At 54.5% G+C, this 16,292-nt stretch overlaps 1 protein-coding gene across 4 annotated transcripts in view; it reads left to right on the top strand.

The window, feature by feature from the left end:
* PRKCZ (protein kinase C zeta) overlaps nt 1-16,292 on the top strand; it is a 111,187-nt gene that overhangs the window by 18,319 nt on the left and 76,576 nt on the right. The window contains exon 1 of one of the 4 annotated variants that reach the window (XM_070511304.1): nt 2,713-3,217. The exons of 1 other annotated variant lie outside the window; for it this stretch is intronic. Coding sequence is in view for 2 of the 3 variants with exons in the window: in XM_014863112.3 (XP_014718598.1) it covers nt 3,550-3,571 (22 nt within the window). In the remaining variant the exon portion in view is untranslated. 2 more of the 4 variants (XM_014863112.3, XM_014863113.3) reach the window with 2 other exon arrangements.

The following is a 16,292-nucleotide window of genomic DNA, read 5'->3' as shown; positions in this document are numbered from 1 at the left end:
TGCCTGGACTCATGGTGACCAGACGCGTGCCAGCCTGGGGGGCAGGGAGGGCTGAGGGGCAGCTGGCCTCTCCTGGGCCCCTTGTCCAGAAGTCAGAGGAGCGGGGACCCTAAAGTGGGGGTTGGGGGGTTGGGTCAGGGCTGGAGGGGACAGCCATGGGTCACAGGGACCAAAGTACGTGGGAGAGGAAGGGACACCCCTCTCAGGGGCTGTGGGGGCAGAAAGGGGCCCATGTGGGCCACAGCAGGAGGCCCAGCCCCTGCCCTATTGCCCCCCGTGCCCGCCTCGCCCACGCCCCACCTGCTGGGCCTGGGGCTGCCTGTCCTCTGACTCTGAAGCTTTGTGTACTCCCTAGACACACTGGACGACAGCCCAGATGCAGAGCTGGGCAGGGAGGGGGCCTTAGCTGGGGCGCATCTCGGTGGGTGGGACCCACACAGGGAAGCCAGGTGTTGGCTCCATGCGGCTGTGGTGGCAACAGGGCATGTGTGTTCGTAAGACCATAGGAGGTGGCGGGCAGAAGGTTCAAGTGGGTGCCGTCATGCTGCTGGGTCCAAACCTTGGCTCAGTGATGAGCCCGCTGTGGGACAGGTGGGTGCAGCTACCCGTGCCTCAGTTTCCCCCTCTGTAGTTGGGGATCTGTGGTAATAGTCACCTCGTGGGGGCCGTGTGTGCGCTGACAGGGTTTGGAAGGGCTCCTGGAACCTGCTAAGTGCACAGTAAGGCCAGCTCGCCCGCGCCCGCCCAGCTGGTGAATCAGGTGGGGAAGAAAATGCCCCCAGTAGGTGTTCAAACGCAGTGCGGGGCACGCGGGATCTTGGTTGACTGACAGGTGGAGCAGGGAGTCTGGGCTTGGGAAGCCGAGGCCGTCAGGAGCATCCTCCGGGTGCGCTGGGCCGGTTACCACGGAATCCTTCCGAACATCTTGACACTCGTTATTTCCCGGTATTTATAGGTATGCCTGTTGTTTTATTAAAAATTCAGTTCATTCAGCTTTGTCTCAGATTATTTGCAACAAACCAGAAAAGCTAGTTTTCTACCTAAAATAGGCTTCCAATAAAATTAGCAATCTGCCAGTTCCGCCTGGGTTTTCTAGAATTCTGCAAACCTGGGTGTTTTGGAATGGATTGGAAGAGAGAAACTGGCTGAAGGACAGCGGTTGTGCTAAGAGCCAATCATACAGGAATTTTTACATTGGACTTGGGGCAATTTGCATTCCCCGTTGAAGCCCAGTGTCGATGTGGTGGTTCAGTTATTTTGTGATTTTATGGTCTTACTCGGGGGTCTGCAAACTTTTCCTGTAAAGGCCCAGATAGTAAATATTTCGGGCTCTGTGGGCCATTTGGTCTCTTGCTCCGCTGCCATTGTGGTGTGCAGGCGGCCGCAGACGGGATGTAAACCAATGAGCTACGGCAATGAAACGTTGTTTATGGACACCGAAATTTACATTTGACGTGTTTTTCACATGTCTTGAAATACTACGATTTTGATTTTGCTCGGCTAATCAGAAACGTAAAGCGTCCTTAGCTTGTTGGCTGCGAGCACCAAACCATCCAGTCACCAATCTTCATTTCCAGTAAAGGAGACTTGGGGGCCCTCTCCTCCAACGGCCCCTCTAAGTGTCATATTTACGAGTTTCACATTTTATGAAATGCTCTCACATGCCGTCAGCTGCCAGGTGGTGGAAGCTCCAAAGCGGCTTTAGGCCACACGGCAAGCTACTGAAGGAGCCGGAATTCAAACCCACGACCTCGGCCCAGAGTCTGCCGTGAACACGGATAAGCATAGATTTATGGCTGATGCCTGCTTATGGCCCATAAGAGTCAGGGGGGTGGGTGGAGCCAGGGGGCTCTCGCCTCTCTCAGACCTCTGCCCCCGTGGCACGTTGACTGGCGTATTGATCGCAGCAGAAGTGTTTGTTGGAGGGTGGGGGTAGAAGCTTCCCGACCTTCCTGTGCCCCAGCGTGAAGCCTGGCCGTGTGGGGTCAGTGTGCCCGGCAATTCCAGGTAAGTTGGCCGAGCTCCCTGGCTGGGGCTGAGCCATCCTTCCCGTGCTTTTTGGAACTGGAGGGAAATGGGGTGGGACACTCAGTCAGCTGATGAGGACTGGGTGCCTGGGTTTGGGGAGGCACAGGGTGGGAGCAGGAGGGTCAAACTGTCCGTTGGCAGCTCTAGGTCTGCTCTGGCCGCAGCCGGGCATCACACAGGTGGTGCGTGAAGTCCTGCATCAGATCAGCAGGGGCACCTCCTGCCTTTAGCTGGAGCATGTGCGATTCCAAGCCCCTGATTCTCGCCTCTCGTGTGTGGAGCCTTCCCTGTTTCTGCCCCTCCCGGTGCCCACTACCCCCTAGAGTAGCCACAGCATCACAGGCCACCTGACCTAGGGTTTGGCCAGCTTTTTTTTTTTTTTTAAAGGAAGATTAGCCCTGAACTAACATCTGTGCCAATCCTCCTCTATTTTGTTTGTGGGATGCCACCACAGCGTGCTTCATGAGCGATGTGTAGGTCTGCACCAGGGATCCGAACCTCTGAACCCTGGGCCGCCAAAGCAGAGCATACAAACTAAACGCTATGCCACTGGGCTGCCCCAAGTTTGGTTTGGCCAGCTTTTGGCCCATGGCTTCTCTCCTCCCCTCCTCTCCCGGCCACGGAACCAGGGCTTGGGCATCCTTGAGCTTTTGTGTTTGGCCCATTCTCGGCCTCCATGGACGCAGGTTGGAGGTCCCTTGAGCTCCGGCAGCTGCTGCATCTCTACATTCCACCCAGTGGGCCTGGCTCCCATGGCCGCTACATTTGAAAGGCCACGAGGCTGAGCCACCCTTGTTTTGGCTGTTGCCCCGCGTCCTCCCAGGACCGCGTCCTCCCAGGACCGTCTGGATGCAGAGATGTTTGTCTTCACGTGACGTCAGCTCCCTGATATCCAGGCCGGGTTTTAGTCGGTGCCTCAGCTGCCGGCTCCAGCTTCCCAGGGGAGCCGGGTACCACCCGGGCCTGGAGACATGAGGAGGCAGGGATGTGAGAGGCGGGGGTCGGGCCGGCCAGCCGTCCTTTAAATATCTGCTCCTCGCGGCTGAGCCCACCCTGCCTATTGTCGGGGGTCCAGGGGAGCAGAGGGCAGCATCGGCGCATTAAAGGGGAGGAAAATGCCTCCTTTCACGCCCACTGCTCCATAGAGCAGAAAGAATTCTGTGCTGAGGAGGCAGGAGAAGAAAGCCCGGTGAGTAATGCGCATCGCTCCGTGCGGGTCTGTGCGAGGGGCTGGCGGTGGCCTGCAAGCCGGGTGCTCCAGCGGCCAGTGCTGTGCGGCCGTGTCTCGGGTCTCGTGTAGCGGCCTGGCCCCAGCCTCCGCGCTGCACAGATGTTCCCAGCACAGATGTGCCGTTGCCGCCGGCCGCCGGCAGAGATGCGGCTGCCACAGCTCCGAGCCGTGCCCTGGGAAGGGCAGTGACAGGCTCTCATTTCCGAGGGGTGACAGATTTTTAGAAAAACAAGCTGTAGAGGAACATGCCCGGCGAGCGATGCGGCTGACGCAGGGGGTGCAGGAAGGAAATGTATGCCCCAAGAACGGACGGTATGTGACCGAGGCCTGCGCGGGCGGTGGGCTCAGGGAAATAATCCCGTTTGCATCTGACCCTGTCCTCGGGGGCTGTGCGTGGGGAATCGTCCTCAGCGGGTGCCCTTGCGTGGGGAAGCTGTGAGTCTGCCGTTGCCGGCACAAATGTGTGTGTGCGCGTTGCTTGCTTTTCATTCTGCATTGCTGCAAGTGGGGGATGGATGGGACCACAATGGGGACGTCTGGAGACTCGGGCCCTGAGGCCGGCGGCGGCCAGCACCTGTCTCCTGCGCTGAGCCCCGCAGAGCTGCCCCGTTTCTGCGAGCCTCTGCCAGTCTGGGCTTCGTTTTCGCATTGACGACAGCGTCATGTCGGAGTCCGGGTGGCACAGCCAGGGTTGACGTGCCGGCCGCTCCATCCGGCTCCTCAGATGTTGGTGATGAGCGTGGCCCTGCGCGGCGCCCGGTTTTCCGCTCTGAGATGGTTGGAGGTAGACTTGAATGCTCCCGGGGCTGCATGGCGTTGGCGGGGATGTGGGAATATGGGTGCTTTTCTGACGTCCATTTTGCAAGGTGTTTTTGTAAAAAACAGAAACAACAGCAGACAGCCCCCCCACAGGCTGGCGGGAGCTGGGCGGCTGGTTCCCCCTCGCGTGGACAGTGCTGGGGTGGCGGGGAGGCCCTTCCGTGCAGAGCGCGTCCCTCCCCCCAGAGCAGAAGGAACCGTTGCATACGGGCCGCTCCGTGCAGCCAGCCCGGGTCACGGGGGTGACGTGCTTTTCTTAGATCTTGAATTATAAAATCGCGGATGTGCTGATGGGCGCGTGGGAAGGGAAGGGAGTGGGGTGTCGGCTCGTGCGTGTGCCTGCCCGTGAGCAGAAACCAGCTGTGTCATGCTTCTTCGGGGTGCCTGGGACATCTCGGCCTCTTTCTCTTGTGTGGTCACGCGCAGCTGGTGCATCTCTGATGTGAACCCTCAGAGTGCAGAATGCGGCCAGGGAGCTCTAGTCTGTGGGCCCCTGACCGCTCTGCCAGTGGCTTCCGGGCCTCCGGGCCTCAGCTGGATTTAGGCAGAGCCATGAACGGGAGCAGGTTGGAGGAGTGACCCCCCCCCAAAAAACAACCTCCTTCTGTGTTGGTGCCGCCAGGCGGGGCTGTGGCTGTGTTTCACCTCCGTCCGTGTCCTGGTCAAGTCCATGTGGATTCACCACATTCCTGTCTTCGCTGCATCAGCCGCCGACCAGGCGCCTTCACAAAGTTCAGAGCTGCTGACAGTTACGTAAGGAGTTGTGTGCCGTCTGCCCAACTCCAGGTTCCAAACTAAGCTTCCAGACGTCACCTCCAGGGCTGCCCGCTCTGTCTCCGTTTTCCATCGGCCGACTGCGTTAATCAGTCACACGGAGCAGCCGAGAGCCCCAGGCCATGCAGACAGACGCTCCCGGTGGATGCCACTTCCGCTGGCTGTTGACGTGGCGGGGACCCATCAGGGTTGTCTATGAGCCCAGCAGAGACTCCACGTTTCAGAAGCTCCCCGTCCCGTCCCCCGACCCCGTCTTGTTCCTTCTAACGCTGTTGGGACGAGGGCTGCGTCTCCCCCGCCGGGTATTTCTGATCACCCAGAACAGAGCAGAGCCCATGAGGTCTAACCTGCGGGGGCACGTCCTTCCTGAAGCTCCAGTCGGCGGGTGCCATGGGGTCCGGCTCCGCGCTCTCTGAGGATGCGCGGACATGGGTAGCACCTGCTTCCTTTACTGGCTTAGAGCTGTTGTGAGGACACACTGAGCGGGGGCCTCTCCTGGGGCAAGGGGGACGCCCCTGAATGGCCGCTGCCCAGTCCATCGAGGAGAAGCCTTCGTTCCAGGTGTGATGTCTCTTTAGTGTTTACATCCAAGGAACGGAGAGTTTCCTTTCTGTGCTTACCGTCCTTGCTCTTGGGGAAAGACGAAGTTTGGGGGCTGTGGGCTGGGCGGGGCTGGCCCCTTCTTGCTTAATTCCTGCTGCCACTGGCCCTTTGCATGTGCTGTTCCCTCTGCTCTTGTAGGGTGAACAGCACTTAAGGCCACTACTCTCACAGCCACCACCCCATAAAGTTTGGGTGGGCGTCTCATGCTCCCAGGGGGTCCCCAGCCCCAACCCCAGGGTCCTGGCACAAAACAGGCCCTCCATAAATGTTTGTGCCTTTTGGGAGAGGTAGGAAAACTTTTGTCCAAAATAAGCCATCTGAGCCAACTGCTCATCCAACATTCAGAGTGTTCTTGGTAGTAAGTCATTATTCATACAGGAGACAGCAGCGCAAAGCCCCTGCCGGTGTGTTTGGATATGGCGGTTTATTTTTAGGATTATCCTAAATACGTAGAGTAGGGCACCTCATTTATGACTGGCTTCTCTTCCCTTCCCTGTCTCTGAGGCCTCCAGGCCGACCCAGCCCAGGCAGCCAATCCGCGAGCCAGTGGGTCTGCGGTTTCCCGAGCGAGGTTCAAAATCCGCAGAGGCGAGAGCGTCAGGCTGATGAGTAACAAGTGCTTTCTCGGCCGTTGTGTCGGTGGTGCTGTGACGGCGGTCTGACAGACGGGGCTGTTTCAGCTTCGTCTTGGGCCGTGATAAGTTACTGGGTGAACGAGAGACTGCACAGCGGTGCCGGCGGCTGCGGAGGCCCTGACTTTCTATTTTGTGTAATTTGGTGGCGTGAATCTGTCTGGTCTTTCTGAAGTTTGCTTTTTAATGTCTCTTCTGTGGGAAGTTTTAAAAGATTCGATTTGCCACGAGATGGAGTGGCCGCATGTGCACATGAGGAATGGCCCAGGATGGACAGCAGGTGGTCAGCGCCCCCAGGGCTGCCCCGGTCACCTGGCCCCGGACAGCCCCGTGACTCCGTCCCTCTGTTTACTCTTCTGTGAAACGTGACTGTTGAAAGAATCGAATGAGGTCGTGTCGAGCGTGGAAAGTCTAGGCCTGGTGTCCTGTCCTGCTCAGGAGACCACAGTGTTATTGCAAAATGCTTGTGTGTACAGTTGGCATGGTACATCATTTTCTTATTTTGAATTTAATGTAGGGTTTTACATATTTGCATTTTAAGGTATCAAATAGTCCCGTGTGGTTTAAAAAGAGAATTAGGTGTGTCCCCCCTCCCCGCCCCAGAGGAGCTCACTTTCAACTCTTAGCGGGTTCTTCTTGCCATTTGTTTCCAGATTTCTCGATAACGCATTTATGCTGCTGTCTCTAGACTTTCCTTTTGGCGTGTTACTTGCTCCCCTCTGTCTCTGAGCTGTGTCAGTTCAGCCTTCCCTACCTCTGCCCCCATCAGCTTGTGTCCCGTTATTGCTCAGTCGTTGGCTGTTTACATGTTGGTGGACCACGTGAATATTCACTGGCCACTAGCATTGCATTTCCTTTCTTGTATGACTTTCCGTGTTTCTTGTAGTTAGTACTTGTCTTTGTTGAGTTTTCTGGAACTCCTGTCTCAAATTTGCCCACATCTTTCTGCTGGGGGGCAGCCCTCCCTCGATGCAGGCAGCCCGGGAACCCCCACTTCGCTTCTCCCCCTGCCTTCACCACCCCCCTTCTGAACGTGATCTCCACCTGGTTCATCCTCCAGAGACGCTCTGAGAAGGGGCCGTGGGCGGTCAGGGTTTTGAGATCTGGTCTGAAAGTGCTTTTCCTCCAGCTCTGCATTTGATGACAGTTTAGCTGGGGCTCAAATCCTGCGTTAGCACATTTCTCCGTGAGCATTTCGAGAGAGGGCGCCGCTGTCTTCCGGCTTCCAGGCTGATCAAGAAGCCGGAGCCGCTGCGATCTCCATGTGCGTTCTTTCCTCCTGGACGTGTTTAGGGTCTTCTCTTCATCTCTCTGTGTTTTCGGGTTTCGTGCCGACGTGGCTTGGTGTGGGGCCTCTCGTCTGCTCTGCTGGAACTTCAGTGGAGCCGTGACCTTCGGGGGGCAGGGGGCCCTGTATTCCATTATTTCTGGGTGGATTATTCCCTCTGGTACCTTTCTAGAGCTCCACTGACCGTTCGTTGGGACCCTGGACTGGACTCTCCTCCTCTCCCCTTTTGTTTTCTGGAGACGCCTTCCATTTTCTTCTCCAAACCGCCCATTAAGTTTGTTGCCCTGTCTTTAAATTTCCAAGAGCTCTTTTTTGGGCCCTGAAGGTTGTTTTTCAGAACAATGTCCTGCTCTTGTTTCCAACATAGAAAATCACCCCGTTTCTTGAGGTTATTGATTGTGGCGAGAGGCCCCGTGATATGAGTAATTACCCACGTTATCACGCACTTTTAGGGCTCCAAGGCTTCCTGTGTGTGAAGGTGTTTAATCCTCACGATGCCCTATGGAGGATGCTCTGTTGTCTCATTCTGTGGACACAACGGCACCTGAGGCACAGAGAGGTCAAGTAATTTCCCCAAATCACACAGCTCGTGCGTGGTAGAGTGGGGCTCTCTGCCACGATGCAAGGTCCCCACTCTGCCCCTTGCCAGCCGTGTGACCTCAGTCACAGCACTGTCCCCTCATAAACGGAGTGGTGCCCACGGATGTGGCTCCCCGTCACTGCGAGGACTAGGTAAATGAAGCAGCTGCTTGTCCTGCAGTCAGAGCTGGGAGTGGGATAGACCCGGAACGAGGTCACGCGGGGGTCGTTCCACACAGAATCTCCTTGTCAGTGTTGTCTTTGGCCTCCCGCGGCTGTTTGCACTGAGGCACTTTTTCTGGGTTTGTCTGCCCCAGGAGGCGTTCCTCGGCCCCCGAGTGACGCCTGGTGGTCTGCCCACCCTGGCCTGTAGGCACCTCAGAGCTGGTGGACGTGTCGTGGGTTCCCTCGTGGTGGCTGGTCCAGGTGCCCTGGGAGCATCCTGCCTTGGGCGCTGGGGGTCTCGCTACGTGGAGGAGGCCAGCCGCCGCCCCCCAAACCCCCCTGCCCACCTGAGCCCTCATTCCACCAGCGGCTCTCTCCCCTCCATCCTGCGCTCTCAGGAAGGACGTCAGTGCACAGCCCACACAGGGGTAGGAGGTGTGCACCTGCTGAGGGGGTGTCTGCATGAAGTATCTAGAATTCCTGTGCCCGGGGCCTTGACTCTTCTCCCGTTGATTCATTTATTCGTATCAGTATGGACCCGTGGATGGTAATTTCGTATAATCCAGGAGGACTGTATTTATTCTGTTGCTCACATCCGTCCAGCTTTGGCCACCAGGAGCTCTTTCAGGCTGGTCCTAGGGAGTGATGAGGTGGAGACCCCAGCCCGGCAGGGGAGGTGCCGGAGGGTCAGAGGTGGGAAGCGGGCCTGGAGCCCGTGGGAGGGTAAGGCAGGGGCCTCTGCCCTGACCCGCTCCCCCTGCAGCCGAACAGGAGGCGAGCGGTTCCCTGGTGAGGTGGGTCCCTTGAGGTGGGTCCTGTGCAGTCTGGGCTGTGGGTGTGGACCTGCTCCTGGTGGCCCTGCGGGGGACAAGAGGGTGTCAGGAGATGGGTGGTGCTGTAGCCTGGCCTCTGACGGATGAGGGCAGGGTCGGGGGCGCTGGAGGGGAGGGGACCACAGGGCGGGCTCCTCTGCCGTCCTCGGCTTTATGGCCAGATGGGGGTGTCCAGCATGCATTCCCATTTTGTCCTTTTCTCAAAAATGCCCCCAAAGCCTCACCAGACCTGGATGGGGAGTAGTCGGGGGGCAGGCAGCTCCGTGCTCACAGGCCCAGAAATGCCCACCGCCCGGCCCCAGGACACAGGCTCTCCCGCCTGTCCCCTCGTCCTCAGAGCTCTGTGAGACACACGGAGCTTTTTCCTTGCTTTGAGGAGAGGTGACCAAGGCAGGAGCGAGCTCAGTGTGGTGCCAGGACGGGCACCGGCAGCGGCTCAGTTCTGGCTGGTGTCCCCCCCACCATGGGACGGGGCGGCTTTCTTTGTCAGCCTGTTTGGCTCCCTTGCGCTTCACGACTCTGTTAAGCAGGGATGTTAAAACAGCCCCGATGGTTCCAAGTGAATTTCTCAGTTGGACGGCGCGGCTGCCCAGGAAGGGGCCCAAGCATCTGTTTGCACTGCCGCTCGCAACAGACACGCCCCAGACCTGCTGGGAACGGCTCAATTCCATTTTACAACCTCAGCAGCGGCTCCCACTTGCTCCATCTGTCCTGGTGCCTCTTTCCCGCTCTGGTGCTGTCTGGGGAGAGGGACCCTGTGCGGGTCATCACGAGGCGTGGTCGTGCACAGGGGCTCGGGGCTGCCCCAGCGGCTATGCGGGATGGGCGTAGTAAATTGCATCTTTCAAGCTGCCGTCTGACTATGTGCTCTAAACAGAAGGCAGGACATCTGAGGCTGCTTCACTGACCCTGGCCAGTAAGGAGGATGAAGTCGTATGGAGACTGTAACCCATCATTTTGTGACTATGACATTAATTAAGGATTCCGAGTGACTGGTTTTGTGATGTGAGCGGTGTGTGCTGGAAGTGTTCAACATCCTGCCGTCTGGAAAAAGACCAAACCTTGGTCTGTGGCTGATTTCCCTCGTGTGGATCCTCCCAGCTGGCTGATCACAGGCTGCTGCACGACGCCACTGGAGGCAGCGTTGGGCAGAGAGGCTCACGGTGGCCTCTCGAGAGCTGGTACCTGCCCCTCCCGCCGTCCTCGGGAGAGGGGTCCCTCCGTTGGAAAAGGAAGTGACTCGGACACCAGGTCCCGTGTGGTTGGTCACTGCAGCTCAGAAAATGGCACCTTCCCGCTGGGCTCTGGGCTGTCCCCTTCAGAGTGGCGTCCACACATCGGGTTGTCAGCAGGGAGCCAAATACTGAGCAGCCTTGGGCAGCACACCCTGACGACGGCAGTGGAGGGCCGCGTGTCCACTCAGGACACCTCCTCTCTCCACCGGCTCCTTTTGCTCCTGCAAGGCCCTTCCTCCTCCTCCATCTCCTTTACTTTCCTGGCTTCTTCTCCTTGTGTCTTAATAGGTCTGGATACAAAGTTGCGTTTCACGCTGTCATTACCGTGGAGGCCAGTTTTGCACCTGTAACTCACCTGAAAGCGTTTGGGTCCTAGAATGGACCCCACGTTGGGCTCCCTGGAAGTGCAGAGAAATTAGGGAGGAGGTGCTGGTACGAGGGGAGGCTGAGCATCAATGGCGCAGACCAGACCCGGGCCCTCAATGCGCATCTCTACAGACCTCTGTCCTCTCCCTGCTTGACTCCTGCTGCCGAGCCCTGTGCGCCCCGTCTGGCGGCTCAGCCAGCCGTCTCAGGATCCCCTCACCTTCATAAAGGTCACTGAGGACCCCAAAGGGCTTCGGAACTTGTGGGCTTTGTCTACCAGCATTTGCTATATTTGAAATTTAAAATGAGAAATATTTATTAATTCATTCAAAAATTATCAACCCATTACATGTACATAAATAGTGCCTCTGTGATGAAAAATGACTATTCTCCAAAATAAAATTTAAAAATTGAGTGGGAGATGGCAGCATTTTTGCACACCTTGTGAGTGTCTGGCTTGGGGAGGACGACCGAATTCCCCTCTCCGCTCGGCATCAGTCCGCTGTAGCACGTTTTTGTTGAAGTTTACGAGGAAAATCCAGCATTCAGAAAAGCTTGGGGTATTTTACCAGCATTTTCAGACAAATGGGGGTGATGTTCTTTGGTGCTTCTCTAAAACTCGACAGGGTTGTTTCTCAAAGGTTGGTTGCAACGTGGGTTCTGACACCGCGTCATGCGGTTTCCTGCTCCTGGATTAAAGTCTGTCTGTCTGTCTTGCGCTGACTGCGTTTGTTACTCATGCCTGCTTTGGAACATCGCACGGCGGTGACCAGGGAAACGTCGGCTCGCTGAGTTATGCAGATCTTCCTAAGTGTGGTGGACAGCCCCTCTACCCTCGTGCAAGTGAGCGGGCGAATGCCATCTGATCAGTATCTGGGACATGGTTTGCTCTCGGGCTCCCTGTAAGGGTCCCTGGGATCCCTGGGGTCTCCAGATCTCACTGGGCTTTGCCAGTTGCCTCCGCCTTGTTGTATGGCAGAACACGTGTGGCCGGCCAGCCATGGATGGGCCCTCGTGTGATGGGCAGCCTGCTGGCCGCCCTGCCTGTGACCCCTGCCCTGCTCTCTGAGCTAGGGGTGTGGATGGGGAGGAGTGAGCTACTGAGGACACTGAGTTCACCGTCCCTGCGCACCACGCCACCCAGGCTGCCCAGAGCTGGGCCTGCACAGCTACACTCCATCACCAAGTGGAGGTCAGATGTGGGGCCCGGCTCTGAAGGCAGGACGAGTTTCACATGCGGCGGTTTGCTCCCCAGAGTGACTGATGTGAGTCTGCTCTTGGCTCTCTCCCGCCCTCGTGATTCTGCGTGGGGCGAGATTCTTCTGTCAGTGGAGTCAGGGGTGGAGGGTGGGGGGTGTTGCGTGTACAGAAGGTTTGTCTCGATGTGTCTGAATCAGCTCAGGGTGGGGAACAGTGTGGGGGGGCAGGAACAGACTCACAGGGAGCGCTGAGCTCGTAGTCATCAGAGCGGCTCGAAGGGTTGGGGGGGCCTCGGGAGAGGCACCTTGGGATCTGCCCAGTTTCAGCCCCCGACCCTCAGTTTTTGTATTTGCACTTCGTTGGATGGTGTTTTGTTCTAACAAAAATTTATCAGTAGCGTTTTCCAAGTTTTGTACTTATTTGAAGGAAGATGAGGACGGGGAGTCGTATGCCCTCTCGCAACTCCCAAGGTTTCTATTAGCCGCTCCGCACAGTTAGCAACACCTGGAGCCCAGCACACAGAGAGAGCCCGGGGGCAGGAATCGAGGCAGCTTTGTGCCAGCATCTGACACGGCTATTCTCGGACCTTCAGAACCGGGCTCCCAGGGTGTGGCCCGCTCAGGTCTCACCTGGCCCGCGGCTGGCCAGAGACGGCGCCAAAGCCTGAACTCTCCGCCAAGGCGCCCACAACCTCCCCTTTGCCAAACCACGCTCTTGTTTATAGTATTTTTTCAAAATCCCATTATCTGAAGACACCTGCTCCATGCCAGTGCCATCCAATGGCTTCGCCTCCACCTCGGGGCGTTTGGCAGATCTGGGCATTGCGGGTCAGGGCGTTGGTGGCGCTGCGGTCGCATGCCCTCCCTCCTGCACGGATGGTTTCTGGGACTTGAGCATTGCTGTATGGGGCTACAGAGGCAGTTCTCTGTTTCTATCCTTCCTTTCACCAGTGTTATTGGCATTTTATGCGGTAGGAGGGGCTGTTCCTGGTCTGCTCCCTGTGAAAAGAACGTGCTACCAACATGGAGTGGGGGATTTTCTAAAACTGGATTTTATTTATTTTATTTTATGACTTTTTTTTTTACTTTTTTGTATGTGTATGTGAGGAAGATTGGCCTTGAGCTAACATCTTTGTCAATCTTCCTCTGCTTATGTGGGATGTCGTCACAGCGTGGTTTGATGAGCGTGTGTAGGTCCGTACCCAGGATCCGAACCCTTGAACCTCAGGCAGCCAAAGTGGAGCACACGAATTTAACCACTATGCCACCAGGCCAGCCCCTAAAACTTGAGTTTATTAACATCCATTTCTGACAGTATTCATTTTGAGACTACATTCGCCCACGTTTGGCTGGCGAGAGCCTCATGGGCTTTTGACATTTTCCCATCAGTTTTTGAGCATCTCCTGGCACAGTAGCTCCCAGGATCAGCAGGCACGCTCCCGGTTCCAGCCTGGAACTGGCCATCCCTCCAGGGAGCCCGGCTTCCTTCTGAAGGAGACAGTGTTTGAAAACAAGGTCCGAGGCTGGGTGTGCATCGTTCTGGGCGTGAGGAGCTGTGCGTGTCCTTTTTCCTCTGGAGTTCGTGCTCATGCTCCATGCCCAAGATCCAGCTGGAGAGCACAGGGCTCCTCTGCCCCTTTCTCTGCACTGCACGTCTGGTCCCGGGGCCACTGGCTTGTCACTCCTGAGCTGTAAGATGCAGACGAGAGTTTGAGAGCTGCTGCTGTAGGAACTGAACCCGCTGCGTGCCCACGGCTCGGGTCTCCTTGAGTCCTTGTCCCTGGACCGTGTTCTGTGCTGGTTCAGCTGGAGTGTGGCTTCAGGAGTTCAGTCGGATTCTCTGTCGTCATTGTCATGGTTATGCTGTCGATGGAGCAGTCAGTGGGTTGTTTATTTCTATTTGCATCCAGTTTGGGGATATTTTCCCATCTTTGTTTATTTTATTTTATTTTGTTTATGGGTTGTGTAAAACATTAACATGATTCAAAAATAAAAACTAGAGGCTGGCCCACAGGCATAGTGCTTAGGTTCACATGCTCCAGTTTAGCAGCCTGGGGTTTGTGGGTTTGGATCCTCGGCATGGACCTACTCGCCGCTCATCAAGCTGCACGGTGGTGGCGTCCCACGTATAACAAATAGAGGAAGATTGGCACAGGTGTTAGCTCAGGGCCAGTCTTCCTAACCAAAATAAATAAATGAATGCAAAGATTCCTGCTCATATGCCTTCGATCCCTTGTACGCCCAATTTAGTTCATTTTTTGGCTTATCCTTCCTGTGTTTCTTTTTGTAAAAATGGGAATATGTGTGTGTATTAATTACTCTTTTTTTGTTGCATAAAGCATAGCCTGGTATGTATACCCTTCTCTGCTCTACTCTCTTATGCTCATCTCCTTTTTTATTTTAAGCTGTGAATGTGTATATGTATTTAGAATGAGAATAGAAGTCAAAATAAGTGATAAATGTTTAAATACCAACAGCATCGCAAAATCTAGAAAAATCATTAATTAGACTCATCATTTTGTCTGCTTGGCGTGATTCTATCATGCTTTTCCCCCAATATTTTCTAACTGCAAACACTTTGATTGCCTTCTCAAATAAAAATTTTACAATATTTTCTGTAGAGAAACCTTAAAGATAATCTCCTCAGTCTTTTCTGTAAAATAGGTGACAAAATTTTACTTTATGGCCATTTAGAAAATCTTTTTTTTCAGCCTCACAAATTATTGTTGATAATGTCACACATGTTTTTAGGATTGTTTTTAAATTTGGGAAAAATCTCAGTTTCTTTCATTTAAGATCTGTAAGACTTGAGAACATTTCACGTTTTCTCGGTCAATGACTGATGGAGATGATAATCGTGCATCAACAATTTTGTTGTCAAGGTCCTCGTTATAGGCACACGTTATATGAATTCTGGGTTGTCTTCATTCATGTTGTAGTTTTATAGAGATGTGTGAAGTGTATGACTTGATTCAATATTTTTGTGGAAATACTTAAAACACAATTTGTCACACGAAAGTACCAGCTGCTTGTAGTCCTGCTAAACATTTGTGCCCACAAACACGATGATTCTTACATATTCTAAATCATGCAATCCCTTTTTTTATTAGCTGTAATTTTTATTCAGAATAACTACTGCTTCAATCCTGGGCGGTAGGGAAGTGATAACTGTTGTCGTACAAGCAGCTTAGACCAGTAAGACCGCTGAGCAGATATGACACCCACGTCCACCGCATTCCTAAGACAGCTTCTTTTGTCAATTGTGGCAAAAAAAAAAAAACAAAAAAAACACAGATATAAAATTTACCATCTTAACCTTTTTTTATGATTCTTTTTAAGATTTTACTTTTTAGAGCAGTTTTAGACGCGCAGCAAAATTGAAAAGAAGGTACAGCGATTCCCATACGGCCCCTGCCCCCTCCAACAGCCTCTCCCACTATCGACATCCCCACCAGATGGTACGTTTGTTAAATGGATGAACCTATAATGACACGTCATCGTCACCCAGAGTCCATGGTTTACATTGGGGTCACTCTTTCTGTTGCACATTCTGTGGGTTTGGACAAATGTATAATGACATGTATTCACCCTTATAGTATCATTCAGAGTAATTTCATTGCCCCCAAAATCTTCTGTGCACCCCCTGTTCATCTCTTCCTTGCCCCTAACCCCTGGCAACCACTGATCCTTTTCACTGTCTCCATAGTGTTGCCTTTTCCAGGATGCCACATAGTTTCAATCACACAGCATGTGGCCTTTTCAGACTGGCTTCTTTCACTTGGTCATAGGCATTTAAGACTCTTTGATGTCTGTCTTTTCATGGCTTGATAGCTCATTTCTTTTTAGTGCTGAGTGATATTCCGTTGTCTGGATGGACCACGGTTTATTTGTCCATTCGTCTACTGAAGGACATCTTGGTTACTTCCAAGTTTGGGCAGCTGTCAATAAGCTGCTATCAACATCCACGTGCAGGTTTTGTGTGGACGGAAGTTCTCAACTCCTTTGCGTAAATACTGATGAGCATGACTGCTGGATCGTATGGTCAAAGTATGTTTAGTTTTGTAAGAAAACACCAAACTGTCTTACAAAGTGTCTGTGCCATTCTGCGTTCCCCCCGGCGAGCTCCTGCGCGCCACGTCCTCACCGGCATGCCGTGTTGTCCGTGTTCCGGACGGTGGTCGTTCCAACAGGTGCATCTTAACCGTGTCAACGTTCACGTTGTTGTGCGACAGATCTCTAGAGCTCTTTCGTCCTCTCCTCGGCTTCTAAACAGAAGAGTTCTATAAGGTGCAGGAAGTGAAATGTGGCTTCCTGGCCTGTGGGGCTGAGGCTGTGTCCCGGGCTGGCTGTGCCAACAGCGGGGAAGGCCCACCTCGCCCAGGGAGGAGAACGGCGGCCGCTGTGGGCAGCGTCCTGAGCTGCCCGGTGGTTCCCGGCTCCTGTGCCGCTGACCAGACCTTTGCTTGATGGGTTCTAGCAACGCCTTGTTTGCACGGCGGTGATTTTGGTCTTATCCCATCATCCAGAAAATGTTGGTGTC

The sequence above is a fragment of the Equus asinus genome, chromosome 5, assembly GCF_041296235.1.
Source record: "Equus asinus isolate D_3611 breed Donkey chromosome 5, EquAss-T2T_v2, whole genome shotgun sequence".
Taxonomy (NCBI): Eukaryota; Metazoa; Chordata; class Mammalia; order Perissodactyla; family Equidae; genus Equus; species Equus asinus.
This window is presented reverse-complemented; position numbering and strand designations above follow the sequence as displayed.